Source organism: Zonotrichia leucophrys, chromosome 1A (assembly GCF_028769735.1).
Source record: "Zonotrichia leucophrys gambelii isolate GWCS_2022_RI chromosome 1A, RI_Zleu_2.0, whole genome shotgun sequence".
In the NCBI taxonomy this organism is placed as follows: domain Eukaryota; kingdom Metazoa; phylum Chordata; class Aves; order Passeriformes; family Passerellidae; genus Zonotrichia; species Zonotrichia leucophrys.
In genome coordinates, this window is record NC_088170.1 from 18,861,338 (window position 1) to 18,882,359 (window position 21,022).

Consider the following 21,022-nt stretch of genomic DNA (forward strand, 5'->3'; position numbering starts at 1 on the left):
CAAGCACTAGCAAAAATGAGACTGCCAGGAGAAGATTCCAGAAACTTTACCTTGAAAGCAATTGAAATTTTTGCCCAAAGCACATCTTTTAAATCTACAATTTATGTAGCCTATTTGTCAGGATAGTTTACCATCAGAATAGAATTTAAATATCGCCAGTCTCTTCAGGAATGCTCCCAAATACCAGTTTCATCTGTTGAGGTCCTCAAGGAGCTCACTGTTAAAAGTCAAAGGATCAGGGCCAGAAAGGTAAATTCAAGATAAATCAATGCAGAATGTCATTTTAATCCATCTATTCCCCCCAACAGAAATAAACAGAAAGACTGTCAGTAATTTAAATTTCAATGTGGGCAAAGCCTTCATTTCCAGCCATGGAGGAATCTGTGCTTCTCAGAAATAGATGGATTGTTTTTTTTTTTTCAAATTGAATAAAACTATCACTCATGGAGAATATTGCACACATCTTGTTTGGGGTTTTAAGTACAGTGTTTCTGACAAATTCATCAGAGCTGGAGAATTTTGTTCTCATAAGCAAACAGTTCCTGCCTCTATACTTGTCTAGTTCAGATAACCAACAACAATAAAACCACAAAAAGAAAAAACATGACCAAAAATAAGCTTGGGTAACTTTTCAAACAAGAATTATACTTATCCCGCTGCTTAGCATGTGTCATACCTGCAGTGAGAGAACAGTACTCAAGTTTACAGTAGAAGGGTATCTCTGTGCCATTTTATGCAGTGATGTGAGGCAGTAGAGAATGACAGGCTCTGCATGCCTGTGGTGTGCTCAGCCAACCTACTCAGGAAGTCTGATAAGTATGGAAGGGACCTTTGGCACTGGGAGGAGGGCAGTCACACCTGCCTTCATCTCAGCTGGCTGACTTGGTTTGAAGCAGAAACTCGTTGAAATAAAACCTCTGCTCCTGAGGCAACCACAAACCCAAATTTTACCACTTTGGAAGGAAGGATGGCAAAAAAAATATGAAGACAGATAGAAGGAGGGAGTTACTCTGCAGTTACTACATACATTTGTAAAACAGAAATGGCTCTTTCCAAACAGGGTGCCTGGAAGCTGTTGTTGAGGGCAGGGCTGGACTGCAGTATCACCAGTTCTGTGTGGTCACGGATCAGGTTGCAGAAAACCATGAGCTGGATTAAAATCAAAGGGTATATCAGAAAATATGTATTTGGAGTTCTTTGGGTTTGCATTTTTGGGGGCTTATTCTCTATAGCATGTCCTGCTTCTCATTTTTATGATTGTCTTCAAACATAAGGGAAAGAAGCTTACAGAGCAGAGCTGCTCAGTCAATTAGTTTTCTGATGCTGACAGCTGGGACTTTGAGGAAAGCTTCCAAACACCATCAAAGAAACTGTGAGGCAGCTAATATTGTTACAATGATCCTCTTCACTTCCTTCAGCTGTTTTTCATAGAAGAAGCTTTGGGCCCCATGTACTTTCTCTTATTGACTGTGATTTATCTCTTGTCTGTCAGATGAGGCAGAGGAGGCTATTCAAGCTCTCTTTTTTATTTAGGATATTTTCCCTGAGCCCACATGGATATTGTGATAGGGAACTTTCCTTCTTGCACAAAAGAAACTTAGCAAAGATATGAGTTGGTGTTCTGTCACTGCAATCAAAGCAAGTCTTCCCTACCATTTACAACACACAGGGGGAAAGATGCTACCGGTCTGCTACCAATTTCCAGACCCACAATCTTGTTAATCTCCTCAGCTTGGCAAGACAATCACCAGAAATTGAAAACACCATTGTGAAAAAGCAGCTCACAAAAGCTGATCCTTCCACATGCCTGTAATACTTGGCATTTACTTACATTCTGCTTTCATTTTTTTTTAAGACTGTGTGTGATTATGCATCCTAGGTGTCTTAGTCTATTGACTAGCCATTCAATCATCAAAACCTATGTCAGATTTGGATCAGCAGCATTACCATGATTACTTTATTATTGCAACTTAGCCTTGCAGGTAGCTGAGCAAAATGCCAGATACTAAAGTAAACTTTGGATGGTCTCCACCTTCCAGCCTAATAAACTGTTATATCTATATACTGTATTCCCCAGTCAGTGCAAAACCACTATAGACTCCTCTGGGTAAAAGTCTAGCTCCTCCATAGATCATTATACACATAATTCAATCATTTATATAAAATAGCAAAGCCCCTAATTAGCAAAGCCTCCCAGAGGCTTTTTTTCTCACTATTTGAATTTATGCATTATTAGAAACCTTAATATTGTCAACATTCATCTAATATTTTGAGGGCGAATTTAATTTTGGGAACTTATTGCCATAATCAATTATTAAAGGAATCTGATTAAAAGTTTTTTAAAAATAGTATTAGACTTCTACAAATGAGAATTGCTCTGCATCTCTTTTTATGCTATTTAGGAAGAAAATCAAACAGGTATTTAGCCCTGTGCCTATTTGATTTGCTGGAACAAAGCAGAACTTGGGTTGAAATATTTTCATGACTGGGTAGTGTTCACTTTAAAAACAACCATGTGAATATGGAAGAAGCAAATTGGTGGGATGAAGTAGCAGAAGAGTTACTACTAGAGTGACAAACTCCTGTGTTGTGTGCTACATATATTACTGAACTGGGAAGAGGGTTGAGTTTTGATAAAATAAAAAATTGCAGAGGAAATCACTATATAGTTTACTTAGAAGCCAAGGTGGCTGAAAACCTTTAGCTTTAAAGGAGACTGGAGAACACTATTATCTATGAAATAGTGAATATCTTGAAAATGCAAGAAAATGTATTACTGCAAGAAAAACGCTCATTCACATTTGTGACTTTAATTTAGAGTTGTCAGTACAAAAAAGATAATTAGATGTACACATCATAAATGTCTATATTACACACACACACACACACACACACACACACACACACACATATATGCAAGGAAAAATATAAACAGCATTATATTGTCTCCAATAGCCAAGTGAATTTCTGAGACATGGAGAGATCCCTCCATGAAGAGTGCTATCAAAGTCTGGGTTTGTGGTTTTGTCCTGAAAAAAGCAAGAAATAAGGAGAAAGGTGATAAGTGTTGATGAGAGAAAAACACAACTGATTGAAATATTTGGCTCTTCTTGTGCCTAGCTCGAGTAGAAGGTGATATTCACTGGAATAAAAAGGCAGAAAACCCAAAAAAGATAAGAAAAATACTTTTTCACAAAATATGAAATTAGTCCATTGAGATCATTTTCTCATGCAGCTGCTGCAGCCTGGAAGTGACAAGCTATAAATGGGGTAGACTGTACATGTTGTTATTCAGTTCCATAATTATTAATTTCAAGACTTGCTAGAGTTTTGGAAAAATAGCATTTTCTTGTTTGTGGACTTATAACCATCTTAAAATATTCAAGAACTGGATGAAACTTACTTGGGTATACAACTGACCTGTTCCTGTGGAACTTCTGAAGAAGTTTTCTGAAATGGTTTTTACCCATTTGCTGAAGCATCTTTTTGCCCCTAGACTGTGTGAGCTCTGAGTCTAGCCCTGAGGACCTATCAAAGTTCTCAAGACTTTATCTAGAGGGTCGTTCATCGACTCTGGTCATCCTTGGTAGCAGCAGGTCTGGATCCTGAGCACAGATGTCAAGGCAGCTAGAATTGCTATAGAGCACCACATGACAAAAAGCACTGGGACCTTCTTCTTTAAGTTCCTGTAGTGGGAGACGCCAATTCCCATATGTCCCAAATGCACATATCAATCAACAAAGAAATTGGCATGAAAGGAATCTGGGAGAAAGAAAGTAGTGTGCCCAGGTCACTCTGAGAACCTCACTGCAGCCCTAGTCTAACCTGGTACAGGAATATAGCTCTCAGCCCCCAGTGCATTAAATTCTTCTTCTTCCAGCAAACTGCTCACTTAAGAGCTCCAGCTGCCTACAGGTGCCCCCCATTACCCAGGCTGGTATTTTGACATGCAGTCTGTAGTTCAGGGAGAGATGGCTACCCTTGACTCACATAAACAAATAAATCATTGAGAAACTACCCACTTGGTGCAGATAGCTTTTAAATTTGATTGCTTCACGTGGAGTTTCAAAATTTCTTGTAAATCCCATATGGAGTTGTACATTTTTTATTTGAGGGGAAAGGGGATGTTTCTGTGTTTCTTGGGAGGAGGTCATCTGTATGGAGAAGCAGATTCAAGATTGGAAAGACATTTCTGGGTTTTTTTTAACTCACTATCTGCCAAGTGCTGGTGACTATGAAATGAAATTAAAATGATCCACAAATTTGATTTTTACTGATAAAAACTTATGTCCTTCTAGGGACATTAAATGTTCCTGGAATAGCACCATTGACTCTACAAATGCTGCAGCTCTCAGCTTCTTCCTTTGAGGATGTAGTCCATGGACTAAAATATATTTTGGGATACTACAGTTTGAACCACTTTGTGAACACATATGATTACTGTGAAAGAAGCATAAAGTTACAGGTTTCTGGAAGGAAAATGGGGTGGAAAGCATTTGAGATGAAGACTTTCTAAAGGAAGATTAATGTAGTTCACTTAGTGACTAAAGGAGAAAGAGATCAAAATTTCAGGAGTAGATTTACAAATTTTCAAAATCTGAGTCGTACTTATACCTCTGAAATGTATCAGAAACTGAGAGGATAAGTTCTCCACAATTGCATTTGAGGACAATATTGCATATCAGACAAAAAAACTGATCCACGTTAATTAGTAGGTAGGACTAAGCGTATTACCACAGTAGCTATCAAGTGTTATAGAGATAACATAATGATGGTTTTGGGAAGCAATTCCATTTTTCTGTGCATACATTTTTTTGTGAAATTTGGAACAGATGTTTTACAGTGTTCAATATCTTTTAACAGAGGAAGAGACAAGTATATGAATCAAACCTGATAAACAATGGCTTGCAACTAGAAGCGACGAGGTCGGTGAGTGCTGTTCTCTGTGTGAATGGCTGTTCTGAGAGCAGAGCTGCCCTGTGGGATTAAGGAAACAAGATATAGTAATTCACTGTAAGATTTCTCTCCTCTCAAGGAAAAAAGGCCCACCTTTCTTCCATTAGCAGTTTCTTTGAGATCTGATGCAAAATCTTTTTAAACTTATGTCTGCTCCTTCCTCTGCAAAATAAAAGAAGGGAAGCTGGAAGATTACATCATGAAGCTTGGAGATTACATAGGTCATGTTTGCTCAGAGCTTGCAAGATAAAAATGACTGTGTATACCTGGCAGAGAGGTACTTCCCATACTCTGGTTGTGTAGTACAGGTGGGAGGCTAGTGTGTGTCTGGGGCAGAATGCCCCTGCCAGAGGAGCAGTGCATGACCCTGCTTCTCAAAAGGCTGCCATGTCGCCTGCAGGCAGCTCCAGAGCACTGAGGTAATGCACACCAGCTGCAGGCTGCTGCCTCTGGCAGAGAGGATTATAGCCCCTCCAAATGCCTTCTCTTTTTTCATACCCTGCAGGGCTGCAGTGCTCCAGCTGTGTCTCCCTCTCCAGGACAATCACTTCCAGTCTAAATTTGTTGTCTGGTAGTCTATAGTGAGCTCCAGAAATGGTTGCTTTGCCCCTTCCTCCCAAATTAGACTCAGAATCATGGCATCACAGTATTTATCTGTTTGCTGTGAGGGCTCCTGCTGCATGTCCAAGAATGCAGTCTGGTTCTTCACATTCATAAAAAAGTAAATGTTTGCTGTCTGGAAGGCTGCTGCAGTCCTGGTGAGATACTTATATGTTGCAGTCTTCAACAGTTCTGCTGTGATTATAACTGAAAAACATTTGAAACTGGACATTTCCCCAGGCTGGATCAGATATCTGACCAGTGCCCCTGAGCCAATGGGCTACATAAGGAAATTTCATGTGGCTGGCACTCACTAATGCAGGGCAGCAGTAGGACTACAGGCCACGTGCGGGCAGGAGGCAGGAGTGGCTGTCAGGGTTCCCACTGCATACTGCTGCTGGTTTGGGCATTCCACTGGGAGCAAATGTGCCCCATGCTGTCTTTTTCAGCAGTTCCATCTAATTTCCCTTTCCCTCTCCCCATTCTCTGTAGGAGGTTTGGAATTCTTGTTGCACAGGTGCACCCATGAGTGCCTAGCCTGCTCCCATCACACTGGGCTGTAACTGAGCTGTTGGGGAGTTGCCTGCCTGCCATGCCTGCCCTGTCAATCTACAATCTACAAAAGCACTTTTACAGAAGCCAGTGATATATTTGCTGGGATGGAAAATGAATGCAACTTTGAGTAGGTCGTCTATGAGCTGCAAAGAGAAAGAAAATTCTAGATAGTTCAAGAATTGTTAAAACGATAAGTTCTTTGCTTACATATTTATTTTCAATATATTTTTTTTATCTCAGGTTTTGGATGAGAAACTTATTTTTGTGAAGGTGCATGCACCTTGGGAAGTGCTGTGCACGTATGCCGAGGTTATGCACATCAAATTGCCCCTGCAACACAATGACCTGAAAACACGAAAGTCAGCTTTCAACTGGTTCAGTAGACTCTTCAGGGTGGACGAAAATATCATCAAACCTGAGCAAGAGTTTTTCACTGCCCCTTTTCAAAAGGAACATTTGTCCAACTTCTACATCCAAGACAAAGACACATTTTTCAATCCTGCAACCAGAAGCCGAATTGTAAGTCCATAGAGTATTTCTAGCATTTACCCACAAAAAGAAACTATTCCTTTTATCAAATCAGTGTAATTACCTTCAGTAGAACATCCTAAAAAATTAAAAATGTTTGGGATGCAGCAGTCCTGTGTGATTTATTAAATAACCCGGTTAATCCAGAAGGAAAACTTTAGTTACATTTATCCTATTTCTCTTCCACCTGAATTTAAATGGGGGATTTGAATGGTTTGTACACCCTGTGCAATTAATTTTGTCTACACTGCTTACTCTTTCTTAACTTGATTGTATGCTGATACAGGTATAGCTGTATATGATTTCTTTCAGGTTGCAAGGACACAAAATTTTTTTTTTAATTTCAGGTTCATTTTATCCTGTCCCGTGTGGAATATGCAACAAAAAATAATGTGAAAAAGTTTGGCATTAACAAATTACTGGACACTGGAATCTACAAAGCAGCATTTCCCCTTCATGATGTAAGTCTGGTGCTTGTAATTAAAATACACTTTGAAATAGAGGTCTAAACTATATCTATAGGTCTGAACTATATCTAGATATATATATCCTCTAGGTATATCAAAGAATAGAAGGACTATTCATTGCCTTATTCCTGGACTGGTATTATATCTACATAGAAGAACAGGATGTGGTTTTGCTAAAGACATTTTCTTCCAAAGCACTTTTGGTTAAAAATGTGTTTCTATAAATGAAAAACAATATATTTCACTTGAGAGTTCTTAGACTTGTATTTTCTGGGAGATGTATTTCAGTAAAGTACCTGGACTGAGAGATAGCTCCCATGACACACTGCATTATCAGTCCTAAATCAATGTTTCATTAGTATACAATTTTCCAATATTAGAATTCCTGTCAACATTGTTAATAAAGATGTAGACTACAAATCTCATTTTAGGATGTGTGAAAGTCTTGCACAGTGAGAAGCAGTCCCTTGGTTCCCAAACATTGCAGCAGACATGCATGAGACTCAGGTTTCTATAGGAGGACACTGCCCAGCCAGTTCAGTGCCTCACAGGTGTTGTCAGAATCTTGCAGATAAAAGCTTCAATGCTTTCAATTTCACCTTGCAATAATAAAAAAATCCAGCTTTTGCAGCTACACTTCTGAAGCTTTTTAAATTATATAATTTGAATAAGAAAGTTATTCTGAAAATTGTTTTGCATACTGAGGCTAGCAATAGCACTAAAAAAAATCAAGAAGAAAAAAATCAGATTTCAGAATATTTGACAAAGAAACAACTCCATGTGAGGCTGTGAATGCAAAGTGAGCAAAGACTGAGGGCTGATTTTCTGTATTCTATCCATTGCATAACTGCAACATCCCAGCTTGTCCCCCTCAGAGCCACCATTCTGTGTCCAAGGTGTGTTCTGTCGAGGAGACATTGAGAACATGGGAGGTCAGGAAAGATAACTGCTTCAGCCGCATGGACTTGGCTTAAAATATTTAGGAGTCCTCCAAGGTTTTCACAGAAATTTTTTAAGGCAGAATCAAGACAAACCATGTTCCTTGTAAGTAATCAAAGATTTACAGAATAGATTTGTGACTAGCCATTTTTAAGGTTTCCTTTTAAAGATTTAAAACCTGCCTTGCAGGATATTTCTGTCATAGCACGGGAAATTTAAACTCAGTATGACTAGTAATTAATGGCTGTCTTTTTATACAGTTGAAATTATACATAACAGCTATGCTGAAAATGAAAAGTAGCAGATAAATTTCTACAAACATTACTCACGTTGTTGCATCACAGATATAGAATTGAAAATATCTCAAACAAAACAGGTTTTATTGGAATAGCTTTTTTAATAGCCTACTAAGAAATACAAAGATAATCTCCATATGAACTCTCTTTTAAATTTAAAACAGATACTAGAGGCCCTGGATTTTTCCTTCAGTCTTTCCAGCCTGTACTCTAGTACAGTATTGAAGGAAAGCATGTGTAGCATGTTAAAGCTACTTAAAATCCATTTTAGTTCAGTCCTGTCCTCTAATTAGAATGGATCCTTTTTTATTTTCTATTCCTAAGTGCCAAGATGCTGACATGTGCTTAGATTAAGTTCATGATGAGTCCCTGTTATTTTCAGCTCACATATGTACAGCATTTACTTTAGCATTCAGTGCCTTTCTGACAATCTTCTATCCTGAATCCTGGTGTGGTCTCAGAGCTGCTGCTCCTTTTCCTAGCTTGCAGAAAGACTGTCTAAAAACTACTCCAGACTCTAGCTTTGTGGCATAGAAGTCGTCTGTAGAAATGACAGAGGAGCAGCTCTGGTTAGATTTTAGTGCTGTCTTCTCATGCTCGTTGTGTTTTGCAGTCAAGTTTTAGGCACCTGTCAACTGATCTCAGCTGCCCAAGTGAACGATATCTCCTCTACAGAGAATGGGCTCATCCTAAAAACATTTTCAAACTGCAGCCCCTGGATTTCATCAGGTTGGTGTAACTGGCACTGGACTAATGCAGGGAGAAAGAGAAATCTACATCATAGGTCTGGTTTTGGGGAGGTTAGAGACACAGGTCAGTTCTGAGGGAAGATACGTACACCCAGATCAGCTCATGCACAGGAGCATAATTTGAGATTGGTTTCATGATGAGCTGATTTATGAAAAGGCAACCACTTAAAATTTTTCTTTGCAAGCCATGATCTTTTCTCTTTTTCCTCCCCCCCCCACCATTTCTATCCTTTTACAAAAGCATGCAATACTATTCCACCCCAAACTTGAAACCAGAGGACTATGACAATATGGGTTGGCATAAAATGTGTGAATTGAAGAGCCATTTGAAACAGAAATGCAAATTTACTTGCATTTCAGGAAAAAAAAAAAAAACACAACACTTTTCTCCTCCACAGGAAATACTATGGAGAGAAAATTGGCATCTACTTTGCTTGGCTGGGCTTTTACACAAATATGCTGACTGTGGCTGCAGTTGTAGGAGTTGGCTGTTTTCTCTATGGATACCTGACAAGGGACAACTGCACATGGAGGTACCTGGTTTAATACCACATACAATTTTGGTCAGTCCTGTACACAGGGGGACAGTACAGGGCTTGCAAGACATTGCTTAATAAAGGAAGCAAAGAACAACTGCCATGGTGGATTTGAAGCAAAGACATAAAATATTAGATAAATAATGGATATCCATGGACCATTACAGTGATAGACATCTGGGAGTTTGCTATTTCATAATTTTATTTCTGTTTTGCATGAGGTTCACCATACCTGGTGTAGCAACACAAAGAAAAGAGTGACAATCAGAAGTCAATACGAATTGGCATAATAATTTTCACTGTGGTAATCCTTACACTGGATACCCAAAGATGTTAAAAGTTTCTTTCCTCTAATTTGGAAAAATATAGGAAGAGCAACAGCACAGGGGCTTTCAGCTGCTTAGGATACCTTGGAAGGCAGGGCATAGCCATGACACAGATGCTCTCATCAGAACACAAAAAAATTCAATCATGGCCAAATGACCTGGGGAAAAAAAAAATGATGGCATTGTGTCAAAGGACCTACAGACCGTCCAGTTGTATATCCCTCCTGGAAGGGTGCTCACATTCCATGCTGAAGGGCTATTCCACAGCTCCACTCCTGTGCCCAATTTATACCCATTTAGGTTTTTGCCAGAATTATAATTCATTTAAGCAGCTCAGCTGCCTCCCAGGTGTTCACCCCCCTGATGTAAGGTAGGAAGTAATTACATTACCTTTGGCCTCCACCACGCTGGGTTAGCATGTGTGAGATGGCAGCTCTTTTGCCATCTCTCAGGAGATACATCTGTAAACCCATCCTTGCAGCAGCTCCCCTCTGCACAATTGCCAGTCTGATCCTGTTTAGGAGACCACAGGGACTAGGAAGCCTCTGGGGCTCTGCAGCTATTCCTTGTTCTGCTGGGCAGTGCTGCCCTTCCTTCTCCCTATAGAGTTGCTGCAATAGCAAGCATGAGCATGCAGCTGTGGGCCTCCTACTGAAGAGAGCTGGATCTTTAAAGAGCTTTATTTAAGAGTTTTATTTTTAGTGTGGGCAGTTTTGAGAATTATCACCACGTACAAGGGATGGAAATTATTTTCCTCATGTGTCATCCATTTTTGAGACGAGGACTATGAATGAAAATGGGCATATGTTTCCAGGGCAAGGGGTGGAATTCTTCAGTGGAGATCACTGGTAAATTATTCCCTAATTCCCTGAGATTATTGCACTGTCTTCATGTGTGAAAAAGGACTAAAGAATTATTTAGTGTTGGTGAGTGACTGACTAGTTTTGTTTTTAGCCAAGAAGTATGTGACCCCAACATAGGAGGTAATATCATAATGTGCCCTCAGTGTGATAGAGCATGTACCTACTGGAACCTCACCATCACTTGTGAATCATCCAAGGTAACTCCATTTACAGCTTCTAGACATGCTTTTGATCTTTAGTTGCACTTTCCCTAAAACTACATATAAAACAACATTGGTCCTCCATCAGCATCCTGCAGAACTGCTAAAGATGTGCAAATAGTTGTTCCTTTTGATACAGTGACTCAATTTCAAAAAGTAACAACAACATTAATTGCTCCAACTTGATCTAAGATGAAAAATTTAGTCTTTTTTATTTCACATTGCTACCAATATTTGATAGGAGAATAAAATTATTTCAATTGAAAATTGGTTTCATTTGAGGGTACTTTTTTTAGAGGGAAGGAAAGATTCAGTTGAAGCCTTGATCCAGTAACTCTGAATCAATTTTTCTAAGGAAACATTTAAAGCTTGTTTTGACATTTCTAATTTCTGCCTCCTCCCTGCATGAAGAAGTTATCTGGATCCCTGCCTTGAATTTGATCCGTGTTGCCAAGGAGAAGATGGGTACAAGGGGAGGCTGGTGTTGGCTATGACAGAAGCTGTCACACAGCCATGTCCTGTTGCCTGCTCTTTATTCCTGTCAAAAGGAACCTCACTTTCTTTCCCCATTACCTTGTCTCACTAAGCTAATGTTAGCCTTTCATCATTCCTCTCTGTAGATTCAGTCCCAAAACTGCAATTTTTCAGCTATTCATCAAAAATATTTTGCCCAACTTTAATGTGCTGCATCAGCACACTTACATTGTAAAAGAAATAAGATTGCAGGGAAGACTATAATGGGAAAAAAAGGGAGATAGTGACCACAAAGGTATTTCATCAGTGTGGTTTTACTAACTAACTTATTTGTTATCCTGCTTATGAGAACCAGATGTGCCCATGGCCTTAGTGGCTGTACTAAAAATCCATAATTCTATCTTGAGTTCCCAGACCAGAAGCACTGTTTTTCCTCTTAGTAAGCACCAGATGGAAGGAAGTTTGATAGCACTCCATTTTACTATCACTCATAATGCATATATGGCTTTTATTTTTAATTCTGAACTTTGCATTTAATTTCCTTTACTTACTGGAGAGTGGTGTGCATGGACAGAAATTGAGGAAACACTATCCACAAGGGTTGTTTATGAAACTACACAAAAACTGAAAATTAACATTTTCAGTAAGCAGCTTCTGAGGTCTGTTCTGGGTTGCTGTAGAAGAATAAAAGATGGTCAGTTATATTTTAAGACTTTTTTTTTCTTTTCCACTTTTCCAGAAACTCTGTATATTTGATAGCTATGGAACACTGGTGTTTGCAGTATTTATGGGAATATGGGGTAAGTCAGTTTCAACAACTGTGGTTTGTTATCTAATTTTGGCCAAGCCTCCAGCATCAGCCAAGGATAAATTTGCACTGACTTCATTTGCTAGCACCTAGGAATTCACTGGAAAGTAGTTCCATAGAAAACAAGCACATTCACAGGAACTCATCACAAACAAACAAAAAATTGTAGTCTTAATTAGTCGTCAGTATCTGTTCTGTTTTGATGACTTGAAGAAAAATCTGAGAAAGGTGGTTAATACTGCTACATGTTCATCCAGCAGGAGCCAGCCACATGCTTAAGTATATCTGTCAGGGGAGCTGGGTTTTTTCCCAAAGACTTATGGAGATGCTTGTGCTATTAACAGCTCTGTAACTGCACAATGCAATTGAAAAATAGTCATTTGTTATATTTCCCAGGAATTTTTTCCTTCTGTCTTTAGTTTAGAAGCTGATTGTAAAAAGTGTAGTAGGTCATAAGCACTAAATTTATCTTTTAGCAGAGAAAATATATACGAAATCAAGATGTTTCCCACAGGTGAAAACACTTGGTGCTATATTCAAGGGATTAGGCAAGGTTTATTTCCCTAGAAAAAAATTATTTTATTCATATTAGCAGCTTTGTTAATTGGCTTTTATTGCAATGTCTTATCCAGTAATTGTGGAAGTTAAGTTCCATGTTAGGTCTGCATACCAGGTGCTATAGAGAATGTATCTCATGTAATATTTTGAATTACTATATAGGCTGACAAGAATGAAAAATTTTCTTTCTTTGTAAAACATATTGTATTTTTATTTCCCTATGATGACCTAAAGTGCTTCAAAATAACTCTTCCTTTAAAGAAATGTAAGATGAAATGTATAACTTCAGAAGAAAGTTTTTTCCTAAACATATGCTGAAGTCAAAATACCAGCAGGGCATTCACTACATTAAAAGTTATTAGAAGTTTGATACTAATGTAATCTTCTCCCATCACGTCAAGAGTTAATTTATTGGCAATTTGGTTTTTAATTAAAATTGTGCTTCCTGTTTTGAAGAATGGTTCCAGGAGCAATAATTACAAAGTTAAGCTTCATGGTTATAGAGATGGCTGCAAGGTCTATTAGTATTCTTGTTGTTAAGTCCACTATATAAAGAGGTGAATTATATTACAGAAATTCAGCCAAAATTGTACTGCATCCAAATGACCCATGGTCCTGGTGTAATTCCAGCTGTAATTTTCATCTTGCTCTATTACTTTTTTAGACCTCCTTGTCCAAAACAATTAAAATTAATACTAGAATCTTAGATATATTATTGCATCATTAGCATCAATGTATTTCTAATAAGAGCATATTTTCTTGTGTGTATTCCCTTCAAAAATCCTAAAGCACTATAAAACACCAGGGAATTTGGCCTCAGGAGTTAGCCCTTTTTATACATTGATGCTCTGCCAATTCTCCCTTTGCTGGTGAGACTAGATTGGCAGAGGTCATGAGCAAGAAGCAGCTTCTGCTTCACTTGCTGCCATTACTGGGTCCCCTCCCTGAGGAAGGTCAGTTAAGCCCAGAAATGTTCTCTAATGGAGGCACTTCTTGTCAGACCTTGGTGGCACAGCTTCAGAGGCAAAATACCTGGGCCAGCCTGAAGGGCAGTGTTGGGGAACACACAAAAGGGGACACCATTCAAAATGACATGAAATGACTGCTCTGATCTCCTGATTCTGAAATATCATGTGTTTCCACTGTTGAAACAGTCTTGCTTCAAAATAAAAGGAAAATGGCAAATCCAGCAGGAGCTCCTTTCCTGCTCTGAAAGACACAACACAGCTAATAGGGGAGAGCTGTCCCTGTGTTATGTGCCCTTCTGTCACAGTTAGCATGTGAGGCTATCATCACAGAAGGAGTCCCTGCACTTCTGGGCTCTCCAGCAGCAGCTGAATTTGCAGCTGGAACAAATCAGTGTAGCCTGTAGATTCCTGTGATTTGGGCTGGGCAGCAATTAAAGTTTTATGGAAGACTAATGTCCTTGCTCTGCAAGAGAAAGCAGATGAGAATCTGGTCCTCTGCTTGCAGTGTCCTTGCTGCTTCCAAGCATGAAGGGGTGGGGAAGTCCTTGTGAAAGCGGCCCCTGAGGAATCAGGGGAGCAGGGTTTTCTGGAGTTTTGCATTTGCAGATGCCAAGATCATCTCACAGCCCAGCCCATGGAGTTTCCTGGCTTTTAAATGTTTCAGTTTGGGATTTTTCAACCGCACCTGATTTTAGACATAACCTTTAATGTTCGGACTTGTAACTGCATGCTGCTGAGGTTTCATCATTCAGAATGAAGAGCCAAACTAGGAAAAAAAACCCAAATTGTAGGGTTAATTACTCCCAGACAATGAGAGCAATGAAAGTGCAGTGATTGGGTTCGTCCTGGAAACAGTGCTGCAGAGCCACACCACTCATTTAATCTGAGACTGCACCCTCTTCAAGAATGAAGCATCCAGGTGTGTGCCAGGGAGCACCAGCATCCTGAGCTCCTCCCAGCCTTCCCACCTGGCTTTGTCATTGCCTCTGCTGCCAGATCTGCCTGTGTAATGTCTTGGGACAAGGTCATAAGTTTGGCTGGATTCATGTTTAACCATTGCCACTTAGGCATCTGTGTACCTGATCCTCAGCACTTCCAGCTGCAGGAGCACAGTGCAGGGAAACAGCTGGCCCAGCCCAGGGAGTTTCTAAGCTCCATGCCATATGAAAGAGCTGCAGTCTCTTCAGGTTTGTGCTAGCAGAGCAGGAAAGACAGCTGTATTTAAGCAGTTTTACCTGAACAAACATTGGTTTTGTAGCCTGCAAATTGATAACTTCTCTACACAAAAATTGCAGTTTGAATGAGCATGAGCTCTTCCCTGTAACAATTTTTCAGATACAGAGTTTAATTTTTCTAGAAGTGTGCACTTTCCAGCATTTTGTCTTCACATATCCAAACAATTTAGTTTCTTAAGTATCCCATGTTAAACTTTTTCAAAGCAGTCTGTAATATAAAATCCAACGTGCTCATATTTTAGCATCAGGCAGAAAGAAAATACATAGATAAAGTATAGACATTCTTTAGCATGTGCTTACACCACCATTTACCTCAGGTTTCTCATATTAAAGTACATATACATCCATCTTCATAATTGCCTATAGGAGTAGATCCAGTTGTTTCCACCCATTGCATTAGCCAATAAAGGTTTTATTCCATGTCTGTGAAAATCTGTGTGGAATACTGAGCCATGTGTTATAGCCCAGAGGGGGCAAACAGTATCCAGTACTCACATGGTATTGCTCACTTTGTCTATCCTTTGCGTAGTTACGTTTTTTTTGGAGTTCTGGAAGCGACGGCAGGCTGAGCTGGAGTATGAATGGGACACAGTTGAGTACTTAGAGCAAGAGGAGCAAGTCCGCCCAGAATACGAAGCTCGCTGCACTCACGTAGTGATGAATGAAATCACCCAGGTAAGGAATATTTTGACAACTGGTGTAGGCATGCTGTGAGCAGATACCATGAAAATGGTGACTCAGGACTGGAGCTTTATGAATCAGCAGTGCCTCAAATTGGTAAGCTGGTCTGAAAAGAGTGACTTGATAAAGTACAGCTGCAGGGAGAGGGAATTGAAATCTAAGTGAAAGCACTTTAAAGTAGTTGCCTGTTTGAGGACATTGCCCTGCTGAGGTTCCTCTGTCTTAAGTAAACAGAAGTAGGCATTATCCCCAGCTTAGAAGACGAAGTCTACTTTATTAAATCCTCCAAGAAATTATTAATTGTTGCTGCCAGAGGCCAAGATCACAAAGTATTTGCTATCTTTACCTAGAAATGCATCAGGAAAAAAAAGGTGAATAAAGGGAAATAATGCATTATTGTATATTATGCCAGGAATGTTTTTTAACCGAAGATGTTTCTGTTTGAAACATGTATAAATAGCTATTGTTGCTAAGTGCATATGGATGAAATTATGATTAATAACAACAAATTTGCAGAGACAAGGATAAGCCTCATTTCAATGACAGAGGATTCATATTTATGAGGATCTTAGTTTAGATTTTTATTTATTATACATTTCAGTAGCTTTAGCTTTGGCAGCTTACTCAAGTTCAGTTTCACTTTTTATTATTCTCTGTCAATAGATTACTCTGTCTTTTGTCTAATCATTTGCACTGCTTTCACATTCTATCCACATTATAGTGATGTTTATTAGAGGCACTTGAAAAGTTTCAAAATTAACTGCCATAGTTGAAACTATCCTATACAGATCTTCTTTTTATATCTTGTGCTATCAAAAAGCTTGTAAACCTATGCCACCTTGAATATATAAAGTCATAGCTAGAAAGTTCCTTCCAGACAGTTCAAAGAGTGAAGAATATGCTAAAATATTTTATTTTGATCCTCAGAGATTCTTTAAAGACTCAGTGAATTTTCACAGTACCACATTGAGGCAGTCATTTTCCATGGGGCAGCCATCCCATTGTTCATATGGAATGCATTGAGACATACAGAGATCAAGGACCAAAATTTTTAGTGCCTGCTAAATTTAGCCATTGAAGTTTGAAAGATAATGACTTTGGATGCCATGATCAGCCAAGAAGGATGGGTCCATTCAAAAGGAGTATGTACTCTGTAATGGCTGAAGTCAATAAGATCTGAGGACCCTCTACCTCTATGGAAGTCATTTTTGTCTTAGAAGGGGCAGCAAAAGACACCTGTAATCAGGCAAGACTTCTGAAATTGTGAATATATGTTGAGTTTCCAGGAAACCAAAAGAAGGTACTTTTTTCCTTTTTTTCTTCCCTCAGTATAATAAAGAGTTCAATTGGAACACACGAAAAAAATGAAAGAGGATTGTGTGCTTCCTTGATCTGTTTCCTGATCTTTTACAGCAAGAAGAACATGTGCCATACACTGCATGTGGGAAGTGTGTGCGGATGACTTTCTGTACAAGTGCCATCTTCTTCTGGGTAAAGTTCTTCTCTTATTCTTTCCCCTCATAAATTCACTTTTCTAGTAACTGTCCTCCTGAACTGAACAAAAAATGAGAATGGAGCAGGTTCAGCTGGATTTCCATCTCATGCATAAATCAAGCCCATAAGGTACGTGCCGACATGGAGAAGGTAGCTGTGGTCACCCAGTAGTCATTAGCATACAGTATCAAAATATCCTGCAGCTGTAGCTTGTGAGTTATGCTTGTGAAGGTGGTCCATTGATTTTTCCTTCATTATTTTAAGACAAATGCCTTTGCTTTTAGGGGGGCAGTAAGGGGAAGACTTTGGTTTATATGCTCTCCTCCTTGCTGGTTTCTGTCTGATTTGTTCCAGCTGTGTTCTTCCATATTGTGTCTCACAGTCCATGACCTCTTTCAGGTTTTGTGTTTCACTTAACAGAGCAAAGCTGGGAGCTCTTTAATCTTCCAGAGCTGCTACTTTAATTAAAACTAAACCTTGAAAGCAGTCCAGTCAACCATGACACAATATATAACACAATGAGCGGGCCTAGAGAGATTGCCTTGAAAAGCTCTGTGTTTTAGCATGCTCCTCATCTGTAGCACATATAGCAGCTGGAAAAGACCTCATTCTCAGTGAAAGGATGCAGAGAGGAGATAGAGTGGTGTCTGGCAGCCCAGGAGAGCCTCAGCATTGACACATTTAAAACAAAAAGGAAGAAATAACCATTTGCAGTTGGATTTAAATAGGGCAGACTCTGTGTTGCAGGGAAGAGATTTGTTCTGGGTTTGTCACTTGTGTTACTGCGCAGTTACTGTGTGCTGGGTCAGGGAAGGTAGTTCATGGCAATTTGCTGAGATAGTGAAAAAAAGATATACAGCCTGTGGACCTTAAACTGAACAACAGCTAGAGAACTAGCAAAAAATAAAAGCAGGAAGAGACACAGAAAGAGGAGATGGCAAGCAAGATGCGGTGCCTGGATCATTACTGCAATTCCTGCAGACTACATGACTTGGCTTAAATTTTTTCTTTTCCTTTGAGGGGGTCTGTAGTCAGTAATAGTATCATGTGGAAGAGAAGGTGCAGCCCCCTCCATAATCAATGTAGACTCACTAGTACATTTGCCATCCTGCCAATTGTCCAATATGAAGAGTTTTCTCCCATCACATGCCTCGAGGTGCAGGATTTGATTACACTTCTTGTTATATTGGCTTACATCAGTAAAAACCCTTGTTCATAGTCATAAAACAGACCATCTCTTTTCTTTCCTGCAGATTTACTGTGTTACATGAAAAAAATGCTTCTTTCATGGATTCTCTATTTATTGCTTTGTATCTTATTTGATCATCCTCTTGCAATGGAATGACAGGCACAAAATTACTTTCCTTTTGCCTATCATAAAAAGCGTTTTGAACTCACTTTTTCCTAACACCAGTGGTTGAACATGAACATATTTTCTTGCATTCCCTTGGCAGATCCTTTTGATTATTGCTTCAGTTGTTGGAATCATTGTCTACAGGCTCTCAGTTTTCCTGGCGTTCTCCTCAAAGCTGTCGCAGCACGTCAATGGGACGGAGGCGCTCCGCAAGTACCTGACCCCGCAGACGGCCACGTCAGTGACCGCCTCCCTCATCAGCTTCGTTGTCATCATGATTCTCAACACCGTCTACGAGAAAGTGGCAATCCTGATCACCGACTTTGGTATGCTGCTGCTCTACCTCAGGTGGAAACGTGGGGTAAAACAGCTAGGAAAAATAGCATTTATATGTATAGTAGGTATTGCAGTAGGTGAACACCGTTCAACATCTTCCAGAATTTTCCCACAAAATCACACGATACCACCTAGAAATTTTCTAATATAGATTTTCTCAATATCAGAGAAATATGATATTCAGCTCTTTGCCTGAAAAGGCCTTACATAGGCAGCATGAAAGATGGATTGTTTACAGTTTTGTGCTTGTGAAACATACAAAACAAAGAAAATTACTACAACAACCAAGCTTTATGAAATCAAATCAGTAAGGCATAACACATTCAATTATGTTAGCCTTTGTTTATGGGGAAAATTTCTTGTAAATAAGTGAACTAAGATCACCATTCCAAAGCTACATACCACTCTGATGTTCTTAAACAGATAAACAGTAACAAATAATATTATTCTCTATATCCAGGCCATCAACATCAAAGTAGCTATTTTACTTTAGATGCATGTAGTAGTTTGGTGTTTTCACTTAATACTGTTTCATCAGTTCAAAGTGTTACATTTGCATCTTTGTCGAGTCTGTTGGATTTGGGTGCTTTTTCTTCCCCTGAGTTATTAGAATCTTTGCTTCTTCTCTTTCTTTATTGTCAGGGAACAAGTTCTTTTCTTTTTACAGCCCATACAGTTTTAGAATTGTATAATGGTTACAGTATACATGGGGATTAGGTACAATCTAAATGATAATGCTCTCAGTCATATAAAGGAACATGAGGCTTACAGATACTTTGCAGCTGAGGCTCTGGAACAGCTTGTAGGTTACTTGTAGATTGGGTTGGTGTTTTTAAAATTTATTTACATTTTTTCATTGCAGAACTTCCCAGGACACAGACTGATTATGAAAACAGTCTGACCACAAAGATGTTCTTGTTCCAGTTTGTCAACTACTATTCTTCATGCTTCTACATAGCCTTCTTTAAGGGTAAATTTGTGGGTCATCCTGGAAGCCCAGTTTATTGGCTGGGAAAGTATCGCAATGAAGAGGTGAGAATGTAGAATGTATAATTAGTCCAGATATTGTGCTGCAGTTTGGAGTGTATAAAGTAAAACATAGTTGTACATATTTAACCTTGGGGTTTAAAAGTGACTGCCTCTCAAGGTAATTACCTCCTTACAAACCCCTAGCATGAAAGAGTATGGCACAAGACCAGTTGGGCTTAGAAGTGTATTGCACATACCCAGAAAACTGTATTTTACCATGGTCCTACAATCTGTGACTGGGCACACAGAAAACAGAGAATATCAATGGAAGCATTCCTGTTTGGCAGGGTGACCCTGACCTGGTGATGGCACGGAGCTGCATGACTTCACCTGGTATTATACTCTTCCACTGGTCAACCTACCATATGTGTCCTGGATTTGGCTTTTGCATATCTTACTGGAAAAGTTTGCCTAGACAGTCTTCTTTGAATGCTTTCAGTAATGTTATTTTAATAAATCAGGGATGCATAATTTTAAATGTTTCATGCATGCTTGAAAAGTTATCCAACCTCAAAAAAATTTTCCTGTCTCTCGCAACCTTCAGTGTGATCCAGGTGGATGTCTCCTGGAGCTCACAACGCAGCTTGCCATCATAGTGGGAGGGAAAGCTATCTGGAACAACATTCAGGAAGTGCTTGTTCCGTAAGTTCAAAATATTAAGTAATCTGATCTTTCATAGTTGAAAAACACTGTTTTGCTTGATGCCTTCAGGCATTTGGTCACTGAGTTTGGTAAGTGCATATTGTGTTCTGAAAGAATAAGGCTTGTCTTCAGAGTCTTTTTTGGTCGAGTAATCTGGGCTGCTGTCTCTGTTGTTTTAAGTGATTTTAATTCTAATCACAAATTCTTCCTTCCTCTGCACGTCAAACTTGATGTGTTTCAGGTTGCATATTCAAAACTGAGGTAGTAGAAGCTATGACAATATTAAACTGAAGACTTGCTTAATATTTATTGGAATGATTTGTTGTTATACATCAAGATTTTAAAAGTCATGTATAAGTTACTATTTAAACTCATTTAGTAGATATAAATGACTGTGATTCTGGTATATTTACACTCTTATTTATGGC

General features: G+C 39.1%; 1 protein-coding gene across 2 annotated transcripts in view; it reads left to right on the forward strand.

Moving 5' to 3' along the window:
• The window catches only part of ANO6 (anoctamin 6), a 71,032-nt gene that overhangs the window by 38,869 nt on the left and 11,141 nt on the right, over window positions 1-21,022 (forward strand). For both annotated transcript variants that reach the window (XM_064701819.1, XM_064701820.1), the window contains 12 exons: window positions 4,864-4,929; window positions 6,352-6,630; window positions 6,987-7,100; window positions 8,955-9,070; window positions 9,489-9,623; window positions 10,907-11,012; window positions 12,229-12,289; window positions 15,588-15,733; window positions 17,153-17,230; window positions 18,688-18,913; window positions 19,786-19,955; window positions 20,497-20,594. In XM_064701819.1, the coding sequence (XP_064557889.1) occupies window positions 4,864-4,929; window positions 6,352-6,630; window positions 6,987-7,100; window positions 8,955-9,070; window positions 9,489-9,623; window positions 10,907-11,012; window positions 12,229-12,289; window positions 15,588-15,733; window positions 17,153-17,230; window positions 18,688-18,913; window positions 19,786-19,955; window positions 20,497-20,594 (1,595 nt within the window). The remainder of the gene's footprint in view (window positions 1-4,863; window positions 4,930-6,351; window positions 6,631-6,986; window positions 7,101-8,954; window positions 9,071-9,488; window positions 9,624-10,906; window positions 11,013-12,228; window positions 12,290-15,587; window positions 15,734-17,152; window positions 17,231-18,687; window positions 18,914-19,785; window positions 19,956-20,496; window positions 20,595-21,022) is intronic.